The sequence below is a fragment of the Myotis yumanensis genome, unplaced genomic scaffold, assembly GCF_028538775.1.
Source record: "Myotis yumanensis isolate MYYU_CA2020_CCGP unplaced genomic scaffold, mMyoYum1.0.hap1 SCAF_1, whole genome shotgun sequence".
NCBI classification, from domain to species: Eukaryota; Metazoa; Chordata; class Mammalia; order Chiroptera; family Vespertilionidae; genus Myotis; species Myotis yumanensis.
Window position 1 is genome coordinate 71,596,876 of NW_027223752.1, and position 21,570 is coordinate 71,618,445.

A 21,570-nucleotide genomic window follows, 5' to 3' on the forward strand; every position below is an offset into this window, starting at 1 on the left:
AAAAGCAAATGTTTTAAACCAGAAGACTTTAGCTCCTTACAGTGTAGTTTGTTGCTTCGGCTGTTGAGTGGTTCTGGTCCATTCACATCTTTACTCTTTTCATTATCCTCAATGGGTCGGAAATGAGCCAAAGTTCTCATGAATCCACGAAAGTTTACCTGGTCCTCTCTGATTGGGAAATATAACAAACAGAACACCATGTCAATCAGGGTGATAATTTCTTACAAATTCAATTTATTAGCAACAGCTTAAGCTAAAGTGGCAAGAAATTCCATCCAACAAGGTCTCTTTCCACATGCACAGTACTAGTACTTTAGTGTTCATAAAATATCTTCATTTTTTAAAAAAATATATTTTATTGACTTTTTACAGAGAGGAAAGGAGAGGGATAGAGAGCCAGAAACATCTATGAGAGAGAAACATTGATTAGCTGCCTCCTGCACATCCCCCACCGGGGATATGCCTGCAACCAAGGTACATGCCCTTGACCGGAATCGAACCTGGGACCCTTCAGTCCACAGGCTGACGCTCTATCCACTGAGCCAAACCGGTTAGGGCTAAAATATCTTCATTTAAGTCTCACCTTAACCTTGTGAGGTGGGCATTGATGTTTCTATCTCTCACTCCCTCATCCTTCCTCTCTGAAATAATAATAATAATAATAATAATAATAAATATATATATTTTTAATATATTTTATTGATTTTTTTACAGAGAGGAAGGGAGAGGAATAGAGAGTTAGAAACATCGATGAGAGAGAAACACTGATCAGCTGCCTCCTGCACACCCCCTACTGGGGATGTGCCCGCAACCAAGGTACATGCCCTTGACTGGAATCGATCCTGGGACCTCTCAGTCTGCAGGCCAACGCTATATCCACTGAGCCAAACCGGTCAGGGCAAAATATATATATTTAAAAACAAACTCACTGCTTTGGAATCTGCAGCAAGCAGCAAGGTGGTCATTTCAACTGAATGACTTCCAACCACCTCCTATGTCTCCTCTGCAGTCACATATACCTAGTGATATTTTAAGGTTAAGGCATACCATGAAAAAGCTTTTTTAAAAAAATATTTTTTTAAAAGGTGTTTTTATTGATTTCAGAGAGGAAGAAAGAGAAAGAGAGAGAGAGAAACATCAATGATGAGAGAGAATCATAGATTGGCTGCCTCCTGCACACCCCCTACTGGGAATCAAGCCCGCAACCCAGGCATGTGACCTCGACTGGAATGGAACCTGGGACCGCCTTCAGTCTGCAGGCCCACGTTCTATCCTCTGAGCCAAACCAGTTAGGGCTGGAAAAGCTATTTTTAAAATAAATGTTATTTAGTTATAAAAGCAATAAATACATTTTTGGAAATCTTTTTTTGGGGGGGGGTGGAGTAGAAAGAAAACAAAAGAGTCCTAGTTCTACCAATCAATTACAACTATCATTAATAAATTTTCTTCCAGTAATTTTTCTATGCTGTTTGGATAATTGTGAACATACTGCACAAGTGATTATTTTTTCCACTGACTTTTAGAGAATGAAAGGGAGGGAGGGAGGTGGAAAGGGAGGCTGGGGGAGAGAGAGAGAGAGAGAGAGAAACATCAATGTGAGACAGACACATTGGTTAGTTGCCTCCCACAGTGCCCCAACCAGAGTCAAGGATCAAACCTACAACCCAGGCACAAGCCTTTGAACCGGAATCCAACCTGTGAGCCTTCAATGCCTGGGCTGATGCTCTTAACCACTGAACTACATAGGGCAGGGCTATTTATTTACTTTCTTTTATTTTTCAATTACAGTTTACATTCAATATTCTTTTGAATTAGTTTGAGGTGTACTGCATAGTGGTTAGACAATCATATACTTTACAAAGTGTTCCCCCTGATATCTCCAGTAACCAGCTGGCACCATACACACAGTGGGGGTTTACAGTTGCTTGTATAGAAAATATAACAATCAATAAACAATAAACTCCGTTTCACTTACAATATAAACTTACTTTTGCCTCACCCTGTAATTATTACAATATTATTGACTTTATTCCCTATGCTATACTTTACATCTCCATAACTATATTTTAACTACCATTTTGTAGTTCTTAATACCTTCACCTTTGTCACACAGTCCTCCAACCCCCACCCCTCCCTCAACCATCAATCTGTTCTTTGTATGTATGAGTCTGTTTCTATTGTATCTTGCTCTTTAAAACTTTTAAGCATGTCTCCAATGAATCTTCTATAACAAAAGGGTAATATGCTAATTAGACTGGATGTCTTCCAGAAGCCGGGGCTGTGGGTGGCCCGGGGGAAGCCAGCCCAGGTCCTGGGTGCCTGCCGGCAGCTGAAGGAAGGAAGGCCTACTCTTGCATGAATTTTCGTGCATTGGGCCTCTAGTATAAATATAAAAGCATAATTGTGTGTGTGTATCATGATTCTCTTATTCCCTCATAATTGGATAGATCACCCTTCCCTCCTCATTTTTCATCAAACAATGTTTTGAAAGACCTTTTTGTATAAAAAGCTTTTTTTGGTAATCGGAGAAAAACATTTTTATTGTACTGCAGGCCACTCAATAATCCTTTAAGAAATAATTCTAGCCGAAACCGGTTTGGCTCAGTGGAGAGAGCATTGGCCTGCGGACTGAAAGGTCCAGGGTTCGATTCCGGTCAAGGGCATGTACCTGGGTTGCGGGCACATCCCCAGTAGGAGATGTGCAGGAGGCAGCTGGTCGATGTTTCTCTCTCATTGATGTTTCTAACTCTCTATCTCTCTCCCTTCCTCTCTGTGAAAAATCAATGAAAAAAAAAGAAATAATTTTAAAATTTGAATAAATGAAGAATGTTCTTTAATATTAAAAAAGAATGTCCCATGTGACATAGTTATTTGCCTAGGGCAGTACTGGAAAGAACAGTTGCCTGGTTCATAAGAGTAAATGCCAGTCTTTGTGTGTCTCACTGATCAGATGAAGCATGGAAGGTCTTTATAGACATACAGATCAGACACCTGCTAAAGGTACAACCTTCTAAAGCAGCGGCTGCCGATCATTCGGACCTCATGGACCACCGACTGGCGACCGCTGCTCCAAAGGTTTCCTTAAACCAATGGGCGCCAACCTTTTGGACCTCAAGGACCACCAGTGGTCCACGGACCACCGGTTGGCGACCACTGTTCTAAAGAATAACCTTTAGTTCTTAAAAGTAGCTATACTACTAATGGAGCAATATCTGGTAAAAAAATATAAGATCTGCCCTAAGAGGTTTGGCTCAGTGGATAGAGCATCAGCATGCAAACTGAAGGGTCTCAGGTTTGATTCCAGTAAAGGGCACATGCTGAGGTTGCTGGCTCCATCCCCAGTGGCGGGCTTGCAGGAGGCAACCAATCAATGATTCTCTCTCACTGATGTTTCTCTCTCCCTCCCTTCCTCCCTCTTCCTTCCTCTCTAAAATCAATAAAAAATATATTTTAAAAAAGTAAGATCTGAGGAATCAAGTAATATGAAATAAGATATGAGTTATATGCCAGAACAAACAGGTTAATAAGTACATATTTTATTGCCATAATGTCTCTGAGTTAAAAGTAACTAAATATCACCCTAGCCCGTTTGGCTCAGTGGATAGAGTGTCGGCTCATAGACTGAAGGTAATTGGATTCGATTCTGGTCAAGAGTACCTACCTTGGTTGCAGGCTCAATCACTGGCCCTGGTTGGGGGGGCATGCAGGAGGCAACCAATCGATGTGTCTCTCTCACATCAATGTTTCTCTCTGTCTTCTCCCCATCCCTTCCACTCTCTCTAAAAATCAATGGAAAAATATCCTCAGGTGAGGATTAATAACAACAATAAAAAATTGACTATATACCAATGTTCCACTTTCAAATAGAAACACTGATCTGCTGCCTCCGGTATGGCCCCCTCTGGGGATGAAACCCACAACCCTGGTATGTACCCTAACTGTGAATCAAACTAGTGACCTCCCGGTGCATGCACTGGATGACATTCAACCAACTGAGCCACACCGATGGGGCAAATCTCATTCTTTAAATATGTTTTTTTAATTGATTTTTCTTGAGAGAGGAAAGAAGGAGAAACATCCATCGAATGACTCCCACACATACCCTTGACCAGGGATTGAACCTGCAACCCAGACATGTGCCCTGACCAATTGACCTGGCGACCTTTCAGTGCACGGGATGACGCTCAACCAACAGAGCCACACCAGCCAGAGCTCAAATCACATTGTTTAAAAAAAAGATTCCAGCCCTGGCTAGTGTGGCTCAGTTGGTTGGAGCATCATCCTGCATACTGAAAGGTTGTGGATTCGATTCCCAGTCAGGGCACATACCTGGGTTGCATGTTCGATTCCCGGGCACGTAATAGGAGGCAACCGATTGATGTCTCTCTTGCATCAATGTTTCTCTCTCTCTCCCATACTTTCCCCTCTCTCTAAAAATCAATAAAACATGTCCTCAAGTGAGAATTAAAAAAAAATCCACTTGCATAAGACTAGACAAAAAACATACCTTGTAAGCTAGATATTTATATCTTACTAGAAAGAGCAAGAAGCAGTGGTGCAGCTTGCTAAGAACCTAGCAGTGCATCCCAGTGTGGGCCTCAGCTTCCTCATGTACATCTGCCTATTGTCCTTAGCAGCAGATCCCTGGGTAGGATGGTGGACAATACTGCAGTCACAGCAAAGGTGGTTTGGCCTTACAAAACACTTTCCACAAGCTGCTTCTTTAAATAATCAAGGGTGACTGAGGAACTTTGAAAAAAAGTTGGCAAAATGACTCTATAGGGTTTACTTTTCTTTGCAAAAGATCTGAAACATAGCTGTGAAAGGTCTCTCTGGAGAAGTTCCATGTTCTGCAAGAGCTAAAAGAAGAAGTAGAAAAACCACACCTAAAACAAACAGGGCAGTTCAGGGAGAGAAATGGGGGAAAATGAGGAAGGGTAGCACATTACTCATGGTCAACATGAATCTGAAAGAGCAGGTCTCAGTCTTCATATTCCTGCCTTCATATAAACTGGCTGCTAGTGTTCCTCTGACTATCACTCAGATTTACCGAGTATCCAAATTCTCAACCTGCAAATTCTTTGCTCTCAATTCAGAGTTCTAAAATTTCTCCAGGCATTTTATGTGATAGTGTCCTCACTGATACTTAGTCTCATTATTAAGAACTCGCAACCACAAAACTTCTTAAAGTCCCTTGGGTCATACAGACAAGCCACAAGGAACCAGGAAGAGATTGTTAGCGATTACTTAAAACAAGGTTATATGACTAACTTTATTCATGAAAAGGTACCTAATCAAATCAATAAATATTGACTCAGTACTTTGAAGGCAGGCAGTGGATTAGGTAGTAAAGCATATCAACAGCCTAGTTTTATATTAGACAAACTTTATATTTGAGAAAGTAAGTGCGTATGAGGTGGGGACAACTGTATTCTTAGTCAATGTTGTAAAAAAAATACTAACAAAACAAAATAAACCCACAAAAAGAAACAAAGGCTGTGCAAATATTCCAAATTAAAGAAGGCTAAAGATACATGACAACAGACCCAGACTGCATTCTGTTATTAAAGGGGGCAAAAGTGCTATAAAGGAGATTATTGGATGAACTGATAAAATTGGAATATAAATAATATATTAAAACTAGAGGCCCAGTATACAAAATTCATGCAGGGAGGTGGGTCCCCTCAGCCCGGCCTGCACCATCTCACAATCCAGGACCCCTTGGGGGATGTCCAACTGCCGGTTTAGGCCCGAACCCACAGTGGGATTGGGCCTAAACTGGCAGTTGGACATCCCTCTCACAATCCAGGACTGCTGGCTCCTAAGCATTCACCTGCTTGCCTGCCTGCCTGATCGCCCCTAACCACTCTGCCTGACTGATCACCCCTAACCACTCTGCCTGCCTGCCTGCCTGCTTGCCCCTAACTGCTTCTGCCTTGGTCCCTACCCTGGTGGCTTCATCCAGAATGACGTCTGGAAGGTTGTTTGGCTGTCTGGTCTAATTAGCATATTACACTTTTATTATTATAGATCAAGTAGATAATGGGAGGAATGAGTAATGGTAATAAGATGAATAAGTTCTGGGTTGTAATGTACAGTATGGTGACTATAGTTAACAATACTATACTATATGTTTTATATTGTGTGTTTTTTTAAAATATATTTTTGTTGATTTCAGAGAGGAAGGGAGAGGGAGAGAGAGAGAGAAACATCAATGATGAGAGAGAATCATTGATCAGCTGCCTCCTGCATGTACCCCACTGGGGATCAAGCCAACGGAATTGAACCATGACCTCCTGGTTCATAGGTCAACGCTCAACCACTGAACCATGCCGGCCGGACTATACTATATATTTGAAAGTTGCTAAGAGAGTATATTATAAAAGTTCTTACCACATACAAAAAAGTTAACTATGTGAGGTGATGAATATGTTAACTAATGTTATTGTGGTAATCATTTTGCAATAAAATCTATAAAATCACTGTTGTATATCTTAAACTTACACAATGTTATATGTCAATCATATCTTCAATAAAGCTGGAATACAAAGAATAAATTACCTAATATTTTATGATTATAGCATTTGGTAGGTGCTGTAAGTGTAAATTACACACTGAATTTCAAAAACGTATTTTAAAAAAGAATGTTAAGATATATTAATAATTTTAAAATACTAATTACATATTGAATGATACTCTGAATATATTAGATTAAATAAAATATATATTGCTGAAGTTCATTTAACTTGTTAATTTTTACTTTTAAATGTGGCTACTAGAAAATGCATAATTATGTCTGTGTCTAGATTATATTTTTATTGGTTTGGACTGAAAGAAAGTACATGCAAATGAAGCAACATGTTAACAACAATATAATAATAGATGTGTCTGGGTAAAAGATATACAGGTGTGCTTTGCACTATTTTCAATTTTTGCAACTTTTCTGTATATTGAAATAATTTCCAAATAAAGTTTTTAAAGAGTTTAGTTTTATATCAAAGATAAACAGGGATTAGCCCTGGCAGGGTGGCTCAGTTGGTTGGAGTGTTGTCCAGTATACTAAAAAGGTTGGAGGTTTGATTCCAAGTCAGAGCACATATATAGGTTTCTGGTTTGATCCTTGGTTGTGGCATGTATGGGAGGCAACTGGTCAATGTTTCTCTCATATCGATGTTTCTCTCTCTTCCCTTTCTAAAAATCAATAAAAAAACATCCTCAGGTGAGGATTTAAAAAAATAATTTAAAAAAATAGATAAACAGGGATAAAAACAGAATTTTAAAGATGGGCTTATATACCTGTTTAAAGTTTAAAAAGGGAGGAGGGTAGAAGAAAAGGCATATTTTAGATATGACCATGTTAGGGATGTTTAATATAATCAGGAGGAATGTGGTATGAGATGACCCAACCAACATCATTATTCCAGATCAACTTCAGAAAGGAAGCCAAATAACTACAGGAACTCACCCCTCTGGAAAGAAGGCATTGATGATCCGGTCCCCCAATGGGTTGATGGCAAGTTCTGGAATCCGCTGGAAATCTTCCCGGCTGCCAAGAGAATCACCTTGAGTTAGAGACCATTGGCCCTTAACATGAACTCCTAGCAAGGATATTACCTGCTGGAATTTACTTCTGTGATAAATTATACTAACTGCAAAGAATAGCACTTTAATAGCTGCCAAGTGTTTCTTGCACCAAGTTAGGAGTGGAAGAAGCCAGATTTAACTTTGCCACATTCCAGTGAATTCAGCACACAGGTTACGTCAATAAACCACCAACGAGCAAATACTCAGTTGTCCCTGTAAATGATTCCTTGAACATTACCATTTTGTACTTAGTTATTAAGTTTGGAGAATGAACAGGAAGATCTACAGCACTATGACATACAAATAACTCTTGGGCAATCCTTAAGTCCAAGGAAAGAATAAAATGTAACAAACTAACTGATTTCCAGACTTCCTTGCTCTGAGTCTGTTTTTTTCTCCATTATCTTCTACAGACTAGAATTAGAGGACTATTTAACCTTCAAACATGGCAAGAGTAGTTATCTACTCACAACCTGGAAGTTATGTTGGTGTATTATTAGTTACCTCTCACTGTATACACATTATGTGCCGCTCTGTTTATATACATTATCTCATTTCTTAATGCTAACATTTTACCTATATCCTTCTAGAACTGAGGAAGTTGAGTCAGTGAGATAAAGTAACTTGCCCCATGCTACAAAGCCACTAAGTAGCAGAACTGTGATTTAAATCTAAGTCTGTAAGTTAAAGCACATCGTTTTCTAAAAGCACATTTATTTCCAATATTAAACTTAAAAAAAATATCTTTATTGATTTCAGAGAGGAAGGGAGAGGGAAAGAGAGATAGAAACATCAATGATGAGGGAGAATCATTGATTGGCTGCCTTCTGCATTCCTCCTACTGAGGACTGAGCCCGCAACCCAGGCATGTACCCTTGACTGGAATCAAACCTGGGACCCTTCAGTCCACAGACTGATGCTCTATCCACTAAGCCAAACCAGCCAAGGCTCCAATATTAAACTTTTTGAAAGAAAGGTGTTCTCCCAAAAAATGTTCAATAAGTATTTCAAAAAGAAAACTTGATTGATTTTCTGTGCCAATATAAAGCTGTCTACAACATAACTGTGCTATACTTTTCAAAAATACCAATGTCATAAAGGACAGGGAAAGGCATGATTGTTTCAGATCCAAAGAGACTAATGAGCCATGTAACTAAACTCAATGCATGATCCTAGAGTAGAAGAAAAATTGCTATGAAGGACATTATGGAACCAATAGGTAAAAATGAAGTATGACCATTCAGAATATAAAATATTATAAAATGGTACTGCATCAAAATGCTAAATTTCTTGATTTTGGTATGGGAAGGTCCTTGTTATAGGAAATACACACTGAATTATGTGGCAAAATGTTAACTGGTAAATCTGGGTCATAAGTATATGAAGAAATATAAACTCAACAAATCTGATTCCTGCCTTTAAGATGTTTACTAACAGAAGAGATAAAAGTTACTCTTTCACTGTTGTGTACTAAATGCTAGTGTTTCTGTTTACCCGGGAGCCTTTAATACTGTTCCTCTTGTGGTTTAACATTTACAGTGCTTAATTCAACAAACTCATCTCTAGCACTTCTGATGGTGACAAAGGTAGAAACAGGAGACTGAGCACAAAGCTCTGGAACAATAATCTGGATTCTATCTTTCTTGACTCTTAGGATAATACTTTTTATAGCAATGAATGAACCAGAAGTCATTCATAATATAACCCGGTGCTTAAGATAGACCTACAGGGTATTGTGCTGAATAAAATAAGTCCGACAGAGAAAGACAAATGCCATAGGACTTTATTTATACGTGGAATCTAAAAAACAAAATAAACAAGCAGAACAGAAATAGATCCATAGATACAGAAATCATTTTGACATATAAATTAAGAAGTACATCCCTAACCAACCGGATTGGCTGAATGGATAGAGTGTTGGCCTGCAGACTCAAGGGTCCCAGGTTCAATTCCGGTCAAGGGCATGTACCGTAGTTGCGGGCACATCCCCAGTGGGGAATGTGCAGGAGGCAGCTGATCGATGTCTCTCTCTCTCATCGATGTTTCTAACTCTATACCTCTCCCTTCCTCTCTGTGAAAAACCAATAAAATATATATATATATAAATTAAGAAGTACAAATTGATAGTTACAGAATAGTCATGGGTTATAAACTATATCATAGGGAATAGGGTCAATAATACTGTGATAACTGTATATGGCATCAGATGAATATTAGATTTATTGGGATAATCACTTTGTAAGTTATATAAATGTTTAATCACTGGGTTGTACATCTGAAAGTAATATAATATTGTATATCAACTATAACTGAAAATTAAAAAATTATCTTAAAAAACATACACTGATACCATCTCAATTCAAGTTGAAAAAACATGTTTTCAAAAAGCTAAGTAAAATTTTAAACTGTAATAAAAATTAAAATTTAAAAAATGGGCAAAGGACTTGAATAGGTATTTCTCCAAATAAAATATACAAACAGAGCACTGCTATGGAAAGAAACGGAAAGATCTACCTGAGCAAAACCTCAACCAAGTGTGGGAGGTTGGCCACCCAGAAACATAATCCTTTTATTTGGGGAAGAGCGTTGCAAATCTGTCCCCTTGCTCCCTGACCACATGTCCTAGAGTGAGGCCTATCAACTTAATGGTCCTTCTCAGAGTACAGAAGGGAAAGACCTGTAGAAAAACAAACCACAAACCACAAACCACAAACAAACCCATAACAGTTTTCTACAGTAATCCAGCCAGGCCTTTTCATAAATCTGAATGGACAACCAAGGCTCACCAGACATCTTAGGAAAATTAATAGCACAAAAGAGTAGAATTAAGATGAATAAGATAATAATTCAGGGAATGAAAGAATTATTAGAATGAAAGATTCTAATAAGTAACCCAATAGACATTTGATAAGTTTTGCAATGGTAAAACAGAAATAGGCTACTGTGAAAGAGCAGAGGGCAGAGAACAAAAAAGATTCTTAGAAATTAAAAATATGGGAGAACCAAGATGGCGGCATAGGTTAACGCCGGAGTTTGCTGCCTCGAACAACCACTTCAAAAATACAACTAAAAGATGGAACGGACATCATCCAGAACCACAGGAAGGCTGGCTGAGTGGAAGTTCCACAACTAGGAGGAACCGAGAATCAGAGGAGGCGCAGTGCTGAAGTAAAATACTAAGGTGCGGAGTGCGAGCGGCGCGGGCTGGTGGCTGAGGGCGCGGTTGACTGTTTCAATCCGGAGGGAGCCTCAGACTCTGAGCTCCAGATCCGGGCGAGTCTCTAGGGACCCAGACTCAAACGGGAGAAGCAGGACTGTCTGGCTACAGTCCCTCCGAGGTTTGCAGCTGTTGCTGGGACAGAGAGGCAGAGCCCCTGGGGACGGACTGAGAGCAGCCATAACTGCTCCCTCCTCCGCCCTGTTGATCCCGAGGGACCCGCCCCGCCCAAGCCCTGCACAGAGGCATTTGCCGGATAGCCTCAGGCAAAGGCTAGATTAGCACCTCCCTAGAGGACACAAGTTCTTCCACTGCAGACACAGCTGATTATCACAGCCAGTCGGCCTGGAGGTCAAATCCCTCTAGTATTAACTATAACAATCAAGGCTTAACTACAACAAGACTGCGCACAAAGACCACTAGGGGGTGTACCAAGAAAGCGTAAAAAATGTGGAGACAAAGAAACAGGACAAAACTATCAAGGGAGGATACTGAGTTCAGAACCACACTTTTGAGGTCTCTCAAGAGGCTTCTAGAGTCTGTCGATAAACTTGATGAGATGTACAGGAAATCTAATGAGACCCTCGATGGTGTGATAAAGGACCATCTAGAAAGTAAGCATACACTGACTGAAATAAAGAATATTATACAGACTCCCAATAGCAAACCAGAGGAGCGCAAGAATCAAGTCAAAGATTTGAAATGCGAAGAAGCGAGAAACACCCAACCGGAAAAGCAAAATGAAAAAAGAACCCAAAAATACCAATATAGTGTAAGGAGCCTCTGGGACAGCTTCAAACGTACCAACATCAGAATTATAGGGGTACCAGAAGATGAGAGAGAGCAAGATATTGAAAACCTATTTGAAGAAATAATGACAGAAAACTTCCCCCACCTGGTGAAAGAAATAGACTTCCAAGTCCAGGAAGCGCAGAGAACCCCAAACAAAAGGAATCCAAAGAGGACCACACCAAGACACATCATCATTAAAATGCCAAGAGCAAAAGACAAAGAGAGAATCTTAAAAGCAGCAAGAGAAAGAAACTCAGTTACCTACAAGGGAATACCCATACGACTGTCAACTGATTTCTCAACAGAAACTTTGCAGGCCAGAAGGGAGTGGCAAGAAATATTCAAAGTGATGAACAGCAAGAACCTACAACCAAGATTACTTTATCCAGCAAAGCTATCATTCAGAATTGAAGGTCAGATAAAGAGCTTGACAGATAAGGAAAAGCTAAAGGAGTTCATCACCACCAAACCAGTATTATATGAAATGCTGAAAGGTATTCTTTAAGAAGAGGAAGAAGAAGAAAAAGGTAAAGATACAAATTATGAACAACAAATACACATCTATCAACAAGTGAATCTAAGAATCAAGTGAATAAATAATCTGATGAACAGAATGAACTGGTGATTATAATAGAATCAGGGACATAGAAAGGGAATGGACTGACTATTCTTGGGGGGGAAAGGGGTGTGGGAGATGCGGGAAGAGACTGGACAAAAATCGTGCACCTATGGATGAGGACAGTGGGTGGGGAGTGAGGGTGGAGGGTGGGGTGGGAACTGGGAGGAGGGGAGTTATGGGGGGGAAAAAAGAGGAACAAATGTAATAATCTGAACAATAAAGATTTAATTATTAAAAAAAAGATACAAATTATGAACAACAAACATGCATCTATCAACAAGTGAATCTACGAATCAAGTGAATAAATAATCTGATGAACAGAATGAACTGGTGATTATAATAGAATCAGGGATATAGAGAGGGAATGGACTGACTATTCTTGGGGGGAAAAGGGGTGTGGGAGATGCGGGAAGAGACTGGACAAAAATCGTGCACCTATGGATGAGGACAGTGGGTGGGGAGTGAGGGCGGAGGGTGGGGCGGGAACTGAGAGGAGGGGAGTTATGGGGGGAAAAAGAGGAACAAATGTAATAATCTGAACAATAAAGATTTAGTTTAAAAAAAAAATTAAAAATATGATTGTGGACTATAAAAGTTCATAAAAGGACTGAAAAATAAATTCAAGGATATCTTTCAGGAAGCAAAGGAAAAAAAACAACCAGAAAACTGAGTCATGGTAGTCCAATAAAGAGAAATGCCATAAAGATGAATTTAATAATTAAAAAAAGGAGAGAAATGGAAATCCTCCAAGACACAATAGAAGAAAACTTCCCAGAAAAGACAAAAACTTCTCAGAAAAGGACATATTTTTAGATTGTGAAGGTTCTCCTAATACTGAGCAATGAATAACAGAAAATAACCCATAAAAAGGTGCATCATTGTGAAATTTCAGAACATCAACAGGAGATGTATGAAGCTTTGAGAGAAGAAAAAAAAGACTATGTACCAAAAGAATGAGAATTAGATAGGCATCATGGTTCTCATCTGTGATACCACTGTGTACAGAATAAGTGTTTGTCCAGAATGTTGAAATCTGTCCTCTGGATAAAGCCAAACAAGAAAATGAACCTCAAAAAGTCCTAGTGTGTAAGCAGATAAATGGCTATCATTTAGTACACTATCTCCTAAAATTTATAGGTTATCGTTAAGAAATATGTAACAACACAGCCAACTGGCAATTCCCAGTAATAACTTCATTGCAGAGTTTAGCTGGTGTATATTGAAGCCCCTATTGTCAACTTAACCTGTAGGCTTTAATATCCAGGAACATTTTTCATCAAGGTATTATCTGACAAAGACCCAATAATAAATTGTTCAAAGTAGAGGATATCTTAAAAGTAAACTTTTATTGAAGTGTAACATATATACTGAAAAGAGCACAAATCATAAGTATTCAACATGATGAATTTTCATGGTGAAGATTGTAACCAGCACCCAAGTCAAGAAACATTGATATTACCAATACTCAGATGCTCCCTTTGTCTCTACCTGTTCCCCTCCCCAAAGGGTAATCATTATTTTGACTTCTAAGACCATGGACTAGATCAGCACAGAGGGTATTTAAACAAAGAAACCATCTTTTTAAAAACAAACAATTTTTATTGATTTTAGAGAGGCAGGGAGAGATAGGAACATCAATGATGAGAGAATCACCGATCAGCTGCCTCCTGCACACCCCCTACCAGGGACTAAGCCCACAACTCAGGCATGTGCCCTTGACTGGAATTGAACCCAGGACGCTTCAGTCCACAGGCTGACACGCTATCCACTCAGCCAAACCGGCTATGACAAGAAAATATCTTTATATTCAGATATTGACTGAGCTCTCATCTTGATCTGCCCTACAAAAGACCAATTCAGGATCCCTTACCGGACTCCACTCCCTTTTCAGAAAGACCAATTTCAATAGCAGTGGTATATTCCACCCAATATAATGGCAGCTGAAGAAAGTAACATTTGTGAGGTTACAGTGTATATTTATATCCCGTGATATATCAATATGAGGTGCTCGGGCCAACACTCTAACCATTGAGCAACACTGTCCAGGGCAACTCAGAACTAATTTGAATCTGCATCTTAGTGGTTAAACCTAAATTTATGAGGAAGATGTAATCCCAAGTGAATTATTCAAGTATTGGAGCTAAATGGAAAAAAAGTAGAGATTTCCTGTCCGGTTTATTTTTCAAGTGCAAATTTACAGTCTCTTCAACAAATGGTGCTGGGCCAGGTGGACATCCACCCACAAAAGAATGTTTCACTCTTACCTCACATCATATATTATATATATATATATATATATATATATATATATATATATATATATAATGTATGTATATATGTATGTATAAAATACATATTTTGTGTGTGTGTGTATATATATATATATATATATATATATAAAATAAGTCAAAATGAATCAGAGTTAAATATAAGAGCTGAAACTACAAAACTCTTAGAAGACTACAGAGGAATAAATCTTCATGACCTTGGATATCGCAATGGTTTCTTAGATATGACACCAAAAGCACATGCACCAAAAGAAAAATCTGATAAACTGGACTCATCAAAATTTAAAACTTTTGTGCTTTAAAGAGTGAAAAGATAATCCACATAGAGAAGATATTTGCAAATCACATATCTGAAAAGGTTCTAATATCTATAAAAAGAATTCCTGCAACTCAACAAGAGAAAGATAAACAATTCAATTAAACAATAGGCAAAGGACATGACTGGAATTTCTCCAAAGAAGATATACAAATGACTAACCAGCACATTAAAAGATGCTCCGCATCATTAGCCACCAGGGAAATACAAATCAAAACCACAATGATATACCACTCACACAACCGAATGACATAATAAGCATTGGTGAGGTTTGAACCCACATACATTGCTGGTGGAAACGTAAAATGGTACAGCTGCTTGGGAAACAGCTGGGTGGTTCCTCAGTAAATTAGGCATAAAATTACCATAGACGCGAATTCTACTCCTACGGATATGCCCAAAAGAATTAAAACATACGCCCACACAAAAATGTTCATATTACTACTACTCATAATAGTTAGCCTAAAGGTGTACACAACCCAAATGTCCACCAAGTGATGAACGATTAAACAAAATGTGATATATTTATACACAATAGAGTATTATTCAACCATAAAAAGGAATGAAGTACTGACACATCTACACTAGTAAAAGAGAAACATGGTAATTAGCGTACGACCGCTACCCTTCCCATTGGCTAATCAGCATATCCTTATGCAAATTAACTGTCAGCCAAGATGGCGGCTGGCAGCCAGGCAGCTGGAAGTGAACATGAGGCTTGCTTGCTCCAGAGACTGCAGACTCCAACGTTCCCGCCTAACTTGCCGGCCTCTCAGCTGCAACTCTAAGCAACTATGTACTATGTTGCAAATATAGAAGCTAAACAAAATCCCAGAAACCGGTTTTCAGTCAGCCCGGGACCGCAACATTGTATTGATGTTTTCAGCAGCGAGGCCTCAGAGCTAAAGCTGGCCCAGAATAAAAAAAAAAAAGCAGGAAAACAAGGAGCGGTTGGGAGCTTTTAGTCACCTCCCAGCTGGAAAACAGCCCTCAGCCCCTCAGCCAGCCTGGCCAGGCACCCCAGTGGGGACCCCCACCCTGATCCAGGACACCCTTCAAGGCAAACCAGCCAGCCCCTACCCGTGCACCAGGCCTCTATTCTATATAGTAAAAGGGTAATATGCTTCCCGGCACCAGGATCAGCGTGACAGGGGGCAGCGCCCAAACCCCCTGATTGCCCTGCGGCTCTGTGTGTGACGGGGGTGGGGCCACAACCTCCCTATCCACCCTGCTCTGTTCCTGATAGGGGAGGGCGCCCCAACCCCCTGATCAACCCTGCTCTGTGCCTGTTAGGGGGGAGCTCCCCAATCCCGATTGCCCTGCGGCTCTGTGTTTGACAGGGTGCAGCGCACCAACCCCCTGATCGGCCCTGCTCTGTGTGTGACAGGGGGTGGTGCCCCAACCCCTTGATCGGCCCTGCTCTGTGCATGACAGGGGGTGGCGCCGCAACCTCCCCATCGATCCTGCCTTGAGTGTGACAGGGGGCGGTGCCCCAACCCCCCAATCGGCCCTACCCTGAGCGTGACTGAGGGTGGCATCGCAACCTCCTGATCCGCCCTGCTCTGTGCATGACAGGGCGGCGCCCCAACTCCCCAATGGGCCCTGCTCTGAGCCTGACCAGGGGCTGCACTTAGGGATCGGGCCTGCCCTCTGCCACCCGGGAGCAGGCCTAAGCCAGCAGGTCGTTATCTCCCGAGGGGTCCCAGACTGTGAGAGGGCACAGGCCGGGCTGGGGGGACCCCCCCCTGGGGGGACCCCCCCCCCCCCCCGCAGTGCACAAATTTTTGTGCACCAGGCCTCTAGTGTTATAATATGAAAGAACTTTGAAAACATCATGCTAATTGAAAGAAGCCAGTTACAAAAGGCCACATACTGTATGGTTCCATATCCTATATAATAAAAGCCTAATATGCTAAGTGTCCAACCATTCGTTCTACCAGTCACTATGATGTGCACTGACCATCAGGGAGCAAGACGCTGAGACGGGTAGGTTAGCTTGCTGCTGGGGTCCAGCCAATCGAGACTGAACGAGATGGGCCAGATATGCTCTGGAGCCCTCCCACGGTCCCTCCCTGGCCTCGATCATGCACCAGTGGGGTCCCTCAGCCTGGCCTGTGCCCTCTTGCAATCTGGGACCCCTCAGGGACCCTGAATCCATGCACCAGGCCTCTAGTATTATATAAAATGTCCAGAGAGAGGAAGAAAGTAGATTAGTGGTTTCCAGAGGAATGGGAAGTAGACTGCTTAATAGGTAAAGGGTTTCCATCTGTGATGAAAATGTTCTAGAACTAGATAGTGATTATGGTTACACAACATTGTGAACATACTTAATGCCACTGGATTGTACACTTTAGAATGATAAATTTTATATGTATTTTGCCTCAATTAAGAAGAAGCACTTAGTGTGGTCTTTGCACATGGTAGGTATTCCATAGTCATTGATTTAATGACTGTGCAGCATGGTTTTGGTCAATCCCAGCTTCTAGTAAAGGCAGATTTTGCCTTGAACAAACATAGCCCTAGGAATATAGTTGCTAAGCCTTTGGACATATCCTCAGGCAGAAGAGCTATGAGGATATGTACAAAGGCTTAGCAACTATATTCCTTCCCCTTTTATGCTATATCCCACATCCATACGAGAAGCCTCCCAAAGAAGTACTAAACTGCTTTCTGCCAGCCACCAGAAAGGCAAGCAGCTTCATTCTATACAGTCAATCAAAACAGGAACAACAGTAACAAAAAGGTTGTACTGTACTGAGAGTTAGGTTGGGAGGTAGTGGTAAGGAGGTATTTTTTTCATTTGACTTTGATAAGACAATTACAAATATGAAATGATACAGCATTACATTACTCTGAGATCATATACTTACTCTAGACCAGTGGCACTTTTGATATTTAGAGCAGAATAATTATTTGTTGTGGGAGGATGTCCTGTGCACTGTAGGATGTTTAACAGCATTCCGGGCCTCTACTCACTTGACAAGAGCAGCATTTCTCAGTCATAACAATTAAAAATGTCTCCAGACATTTTGCCACCCAGGGGCAAAATAGCTCCTAGTTGAGAATCACTGCTCCGGACTAAAATATTGAACATCTTATGTAATATTAATAAACATAAAATGATGTACCCTAGGATTATGGGTTGTATTGGGAAACACAAAACAACCTGACCATCTTGGATTGCTACGGGTCAACCTCATAAAGCTAGTATTTTTGGAAAAGGACTGTGGGAAAATTCAAGCAGAGAGCTGAAATTCTCAAATGTACATACATTCTTAGGACCAGAACAATGGCCACCCAAACTAAGGGGAGTTGGAGTAAACAGCAAGCACCTAGTGATAAATGTAATGCTGGTGTTTTGCTTATTTAACTCCCTTTTGGATCAATGATGCTCAAAGACAACTGAAGAAATGGTCCCTGCTCTGCATGCTAGATGCCTATCATGTTTGCCCTTGGGATAAAAGCATTTATTCAGACATTGCCAGAAAATAAAGAAAGGAACTGCCTACCTGAGAGTCCCATTCTCGCCTTTGTCCAGGCTGGTGAACCGGCTGTAGAGGCGGGTGATCTGACTGTGGGAAACTAAGGAACACAAAATTAGTCCCAGTTGGAGAAGTTGCCCTCCACTCAAACAGCATCCCTGTGGCCCTTTGGAAGCCAGCTGACCCTTTGATCTGAGCTCACCATTGAATGCTTCAAAGTGAGCAAAATGGGGAAATGTCTCAACTCTAACTCATCTCTAGAGTGTCAAAGGAGGAAATTTAACAGCTAAAAAAAATGAAAGGAATTAGTATGCAAACTAAATCAAGAGCAATCAAAATAGACTCGGGAATGAAGTCTATGCTTAATTAAAACTATGTGTTAAATGTCAGGTAGTTAAGACTTAACACAAAACCAATTTTAGTTGAAAAGGAAATTGTGAAATTTTCCTTTTAGTCCCCTAACTTAGAGGCTATGAAAATGCATACTTTGATTAAAAACACATACTTATTCATCAGTTTGAGGTTTCAGGCTGGCACTGTTGGGTAGGGAACTTGTAGTGAATTTAAGACTGGGCACTCAAACTGATTTTATTTTTTGTTAATCCTCACCTGAGGATATTTTTCCCATTGATTTTTAGAGAGAGTGGAAGGGAGGGAGAGAGAAACATCAATGTGAGAGAGATTCATTGTCTGGTTGGTTGCCTCCCTCACTCAGATGAAGGCAGGGATCTAACTTGCCCCAGACCACGAATGGAACCCAAGACCCTTCAGTGCAAAGGCCAATGCTCTAACTGCTACAGGCAGTTAGCCATGAGCAGAGCAAGGACAAGGGGCCAGGTACAGAAGGTCACCAGGATGGAAAGCCCCAGGTGCCTAGCAATGGACAATCAAATGTAGGCTAGGACCTTGTCCCCAGGGTGACTTTTTCTCCCCTAGCATATTGCTGGTCATGAGGTTTGGACCCCCTGACCTTTCCTCCCTAGAGATAACATCTAGGCTTCAGTTGTATTTCAGCTCCAGGCCCAGATAAGCAACAAAACTAGCCACAGCTGACCAAAGGAACAACAGCACTGAATAATTACCCCTGCCCTGGTGCCGGCCAATCAATCAGTGGAGACCACAAACCTGAAAGGACACACCTGGAAAACTGCTGAATACTTTGAGATTTCCTGGGACCTCCCCTAAAACCTCCGCCCTTAAAACCCTTAGGATGGAGGACCCAGTCCAGAGCACTCTTCCTCCAGGGAGCACACCCCTGCTTTTCCCTTCCCTTCCCCTTCCCCCTCCCCAGGCACTTTACCATTAGCTTCCTCAGGCCCAAGTTCCAAGGACCCTTCCTTTACCTCTATAACTTGTTTTCTAAGCCCATTTTTTTAGGAATGACTTCTACCTCTGTAACTTATTAAATAAATGTTCTCTTACAGTGTGGGTCTTGGCTCTGAATTCTTTACTAACCAGAACCCCAGTACCAAGGTTGCTGAACCCAGGTCCATTCTGACCCCCACCATTCAGACACATGGTGCCATTCCTACCACCTAAAACATAACCAATAAGCAACACTGGCCAGGGCAAACAGATTTTATCTTTAAAATGTGGTTCACCCCTGCACCAAGCATTAGTGGCTTTACCATTTCGCTCAGTAAAAGAACACCAGAGTCTTGGATCAGCCTCTTTTCTGTGATTGCATGACCTCTACTGAGTTCCCAGTACAGGTGTTGGGGCAGAAATAGAATATTGGGGACTAGCTATAGTTATAAGAAATATTGATCATGCTCTGTTAACCTTGACCTGGCCTAGTTGCTCAAACAAAAAGTCCCTCCCCAGCCCGAACAGCCTAATTCCCCATGCCTGTAATAATACCCATTTTGCATACCCATTCTTTTTTTAAAAAATATATTTTTATTAATTTCAGAGAAGGGAGAGGAAGAGAAACATCAATGATGAGAATTATCTATCAGCTGCCTCCTGCATGCCCCACACTGGTGATCGAGCCCACAATCCAAACATGTGCCCTCACCAGGAATCGAACTATGACCTCCTGGTTCATAGGTAGATTCTCAACCAGTAAGCCATGCTGACCAGGGTGCATACCCATTCTTATTCCTTTTGACTACTTCCCCATGTAATCTTTGCCCTACCCAATATAAGCAGCTGGCTTGGGGGCGGGGGGTGTCAGAGCAGATTTTCGTGGATGACCTACCTGCTGCTCTCCCATCCTGCTGACATTATTGGAATAAACGCTCATATATGATACTAGAGTCCCAGTGCACGAATTCATGCGTGGGTGGGGTTCCCTCGGCCTGGCTGTCGATCGAGGCTGATTGGGGCCGGCCAGTCAGGAGTAGGGACTGCAGGAGGTTGGCTGGCCAGGGGGAGGGACCGAGGGAGGTTGGAAGGCCAGAGGGGAGGGACCACAGGAGGCTGGCTGTGGGAGCACACTGACCACCAGGGGCGGCTCCTGTGTTGAGCATCTGCCCCCTGGTGGTCAGTGCACGTCATAGCTACCGGCCAGTCGTCTGGACGCTTAGGCTTTTATATATAGACTAGAGGCCCAGTGCACAAAAATTTGTGCACTTGGGGGAGAGGAGGGGTCCTTCAGCCCAGCCTGTGCCCTCTTGCAGTCTGGGACCCCTTAGGGGATGACCACCTGCTGGCTTAGGCCCACTCCCTGGGGGACTGGGCCTAAGATGGCAATCAGACATCCCTCTGGCAGCCGGGCAGCCCTCGGGGGATGTCCACTTGCCAGCGGGGAGCAGGCTTAAACTGCAGTCGGACATCCTTAGCGCTGCTGAGGAGGCAGGAGAGGCTCCCACCACCACCGCTGTACTGGCAGCCATCAGCCTGGCTTGTGGCTGAGCAGAGCTCCTCCCATGTGAGAGTGCCCTGACCACCAGAGGGCAGCTCCTGCATTGAGCATCTGCCCCCTGGTGGTCAGTGTGTGTCATAGTGACCAGTCATTCCCAGTCTTTCTGCTGTTAGGGTCAGTTTGCATATTACCCTTTTACTATATAGGATAGAGGCCTGGTGCACAGGTGGGGGCCGGCTGATTTGCCCTGAAGGGTGTCCCAGATCAGGGTGGGGGTCCCGCTGGGGTGCCTGGCCAGCCTGGATGAGGGGCTGATGGCTCTTTGCAGCTAGTCACACCCCCTTCAGGGTTGGGGTCCCCACTGGGGTGCCTGGCCAGTCTGGGTGAGGGGCTGAGGGCCGTTTTCAGGCTGGCGGATGACTGAAGCTCCCAACCTCTTTTCTTCTTTTCTTTTTTTATTCTGGGA

General features: G+C 41.9%; 1 protein-coding gene across 1 annotated transcript in view; it reads right to left on the reverse strand.

Moving 5' to 3' along the window:
• CHP1 (calcineurin like EF-hand protein 1) overlaps positions 1-21,570 on the reverse strand; it is a 53,791-nt gene that overhangs the window by 16,506 nt on the left and 15,715 nt on the right. The window contains exons 2-4 of the mRNA XM_070424981.1: positions 18,326-18,398; positions 7,466-7,546; positions 41-168 (exon numbers count right to left, since the gene is read on the reverse strand). Of these exons, the coding sequence (XP_070281082.1) occupies positions 41-168; positions 7,466-7,546; positions 18,326-18,398 (282 nt within the window). The remainder of the gene's footprint in view (positions 1-40; positions 169-7,465; positions 7,547-18,325; positions 18,399-21,570) is intronic.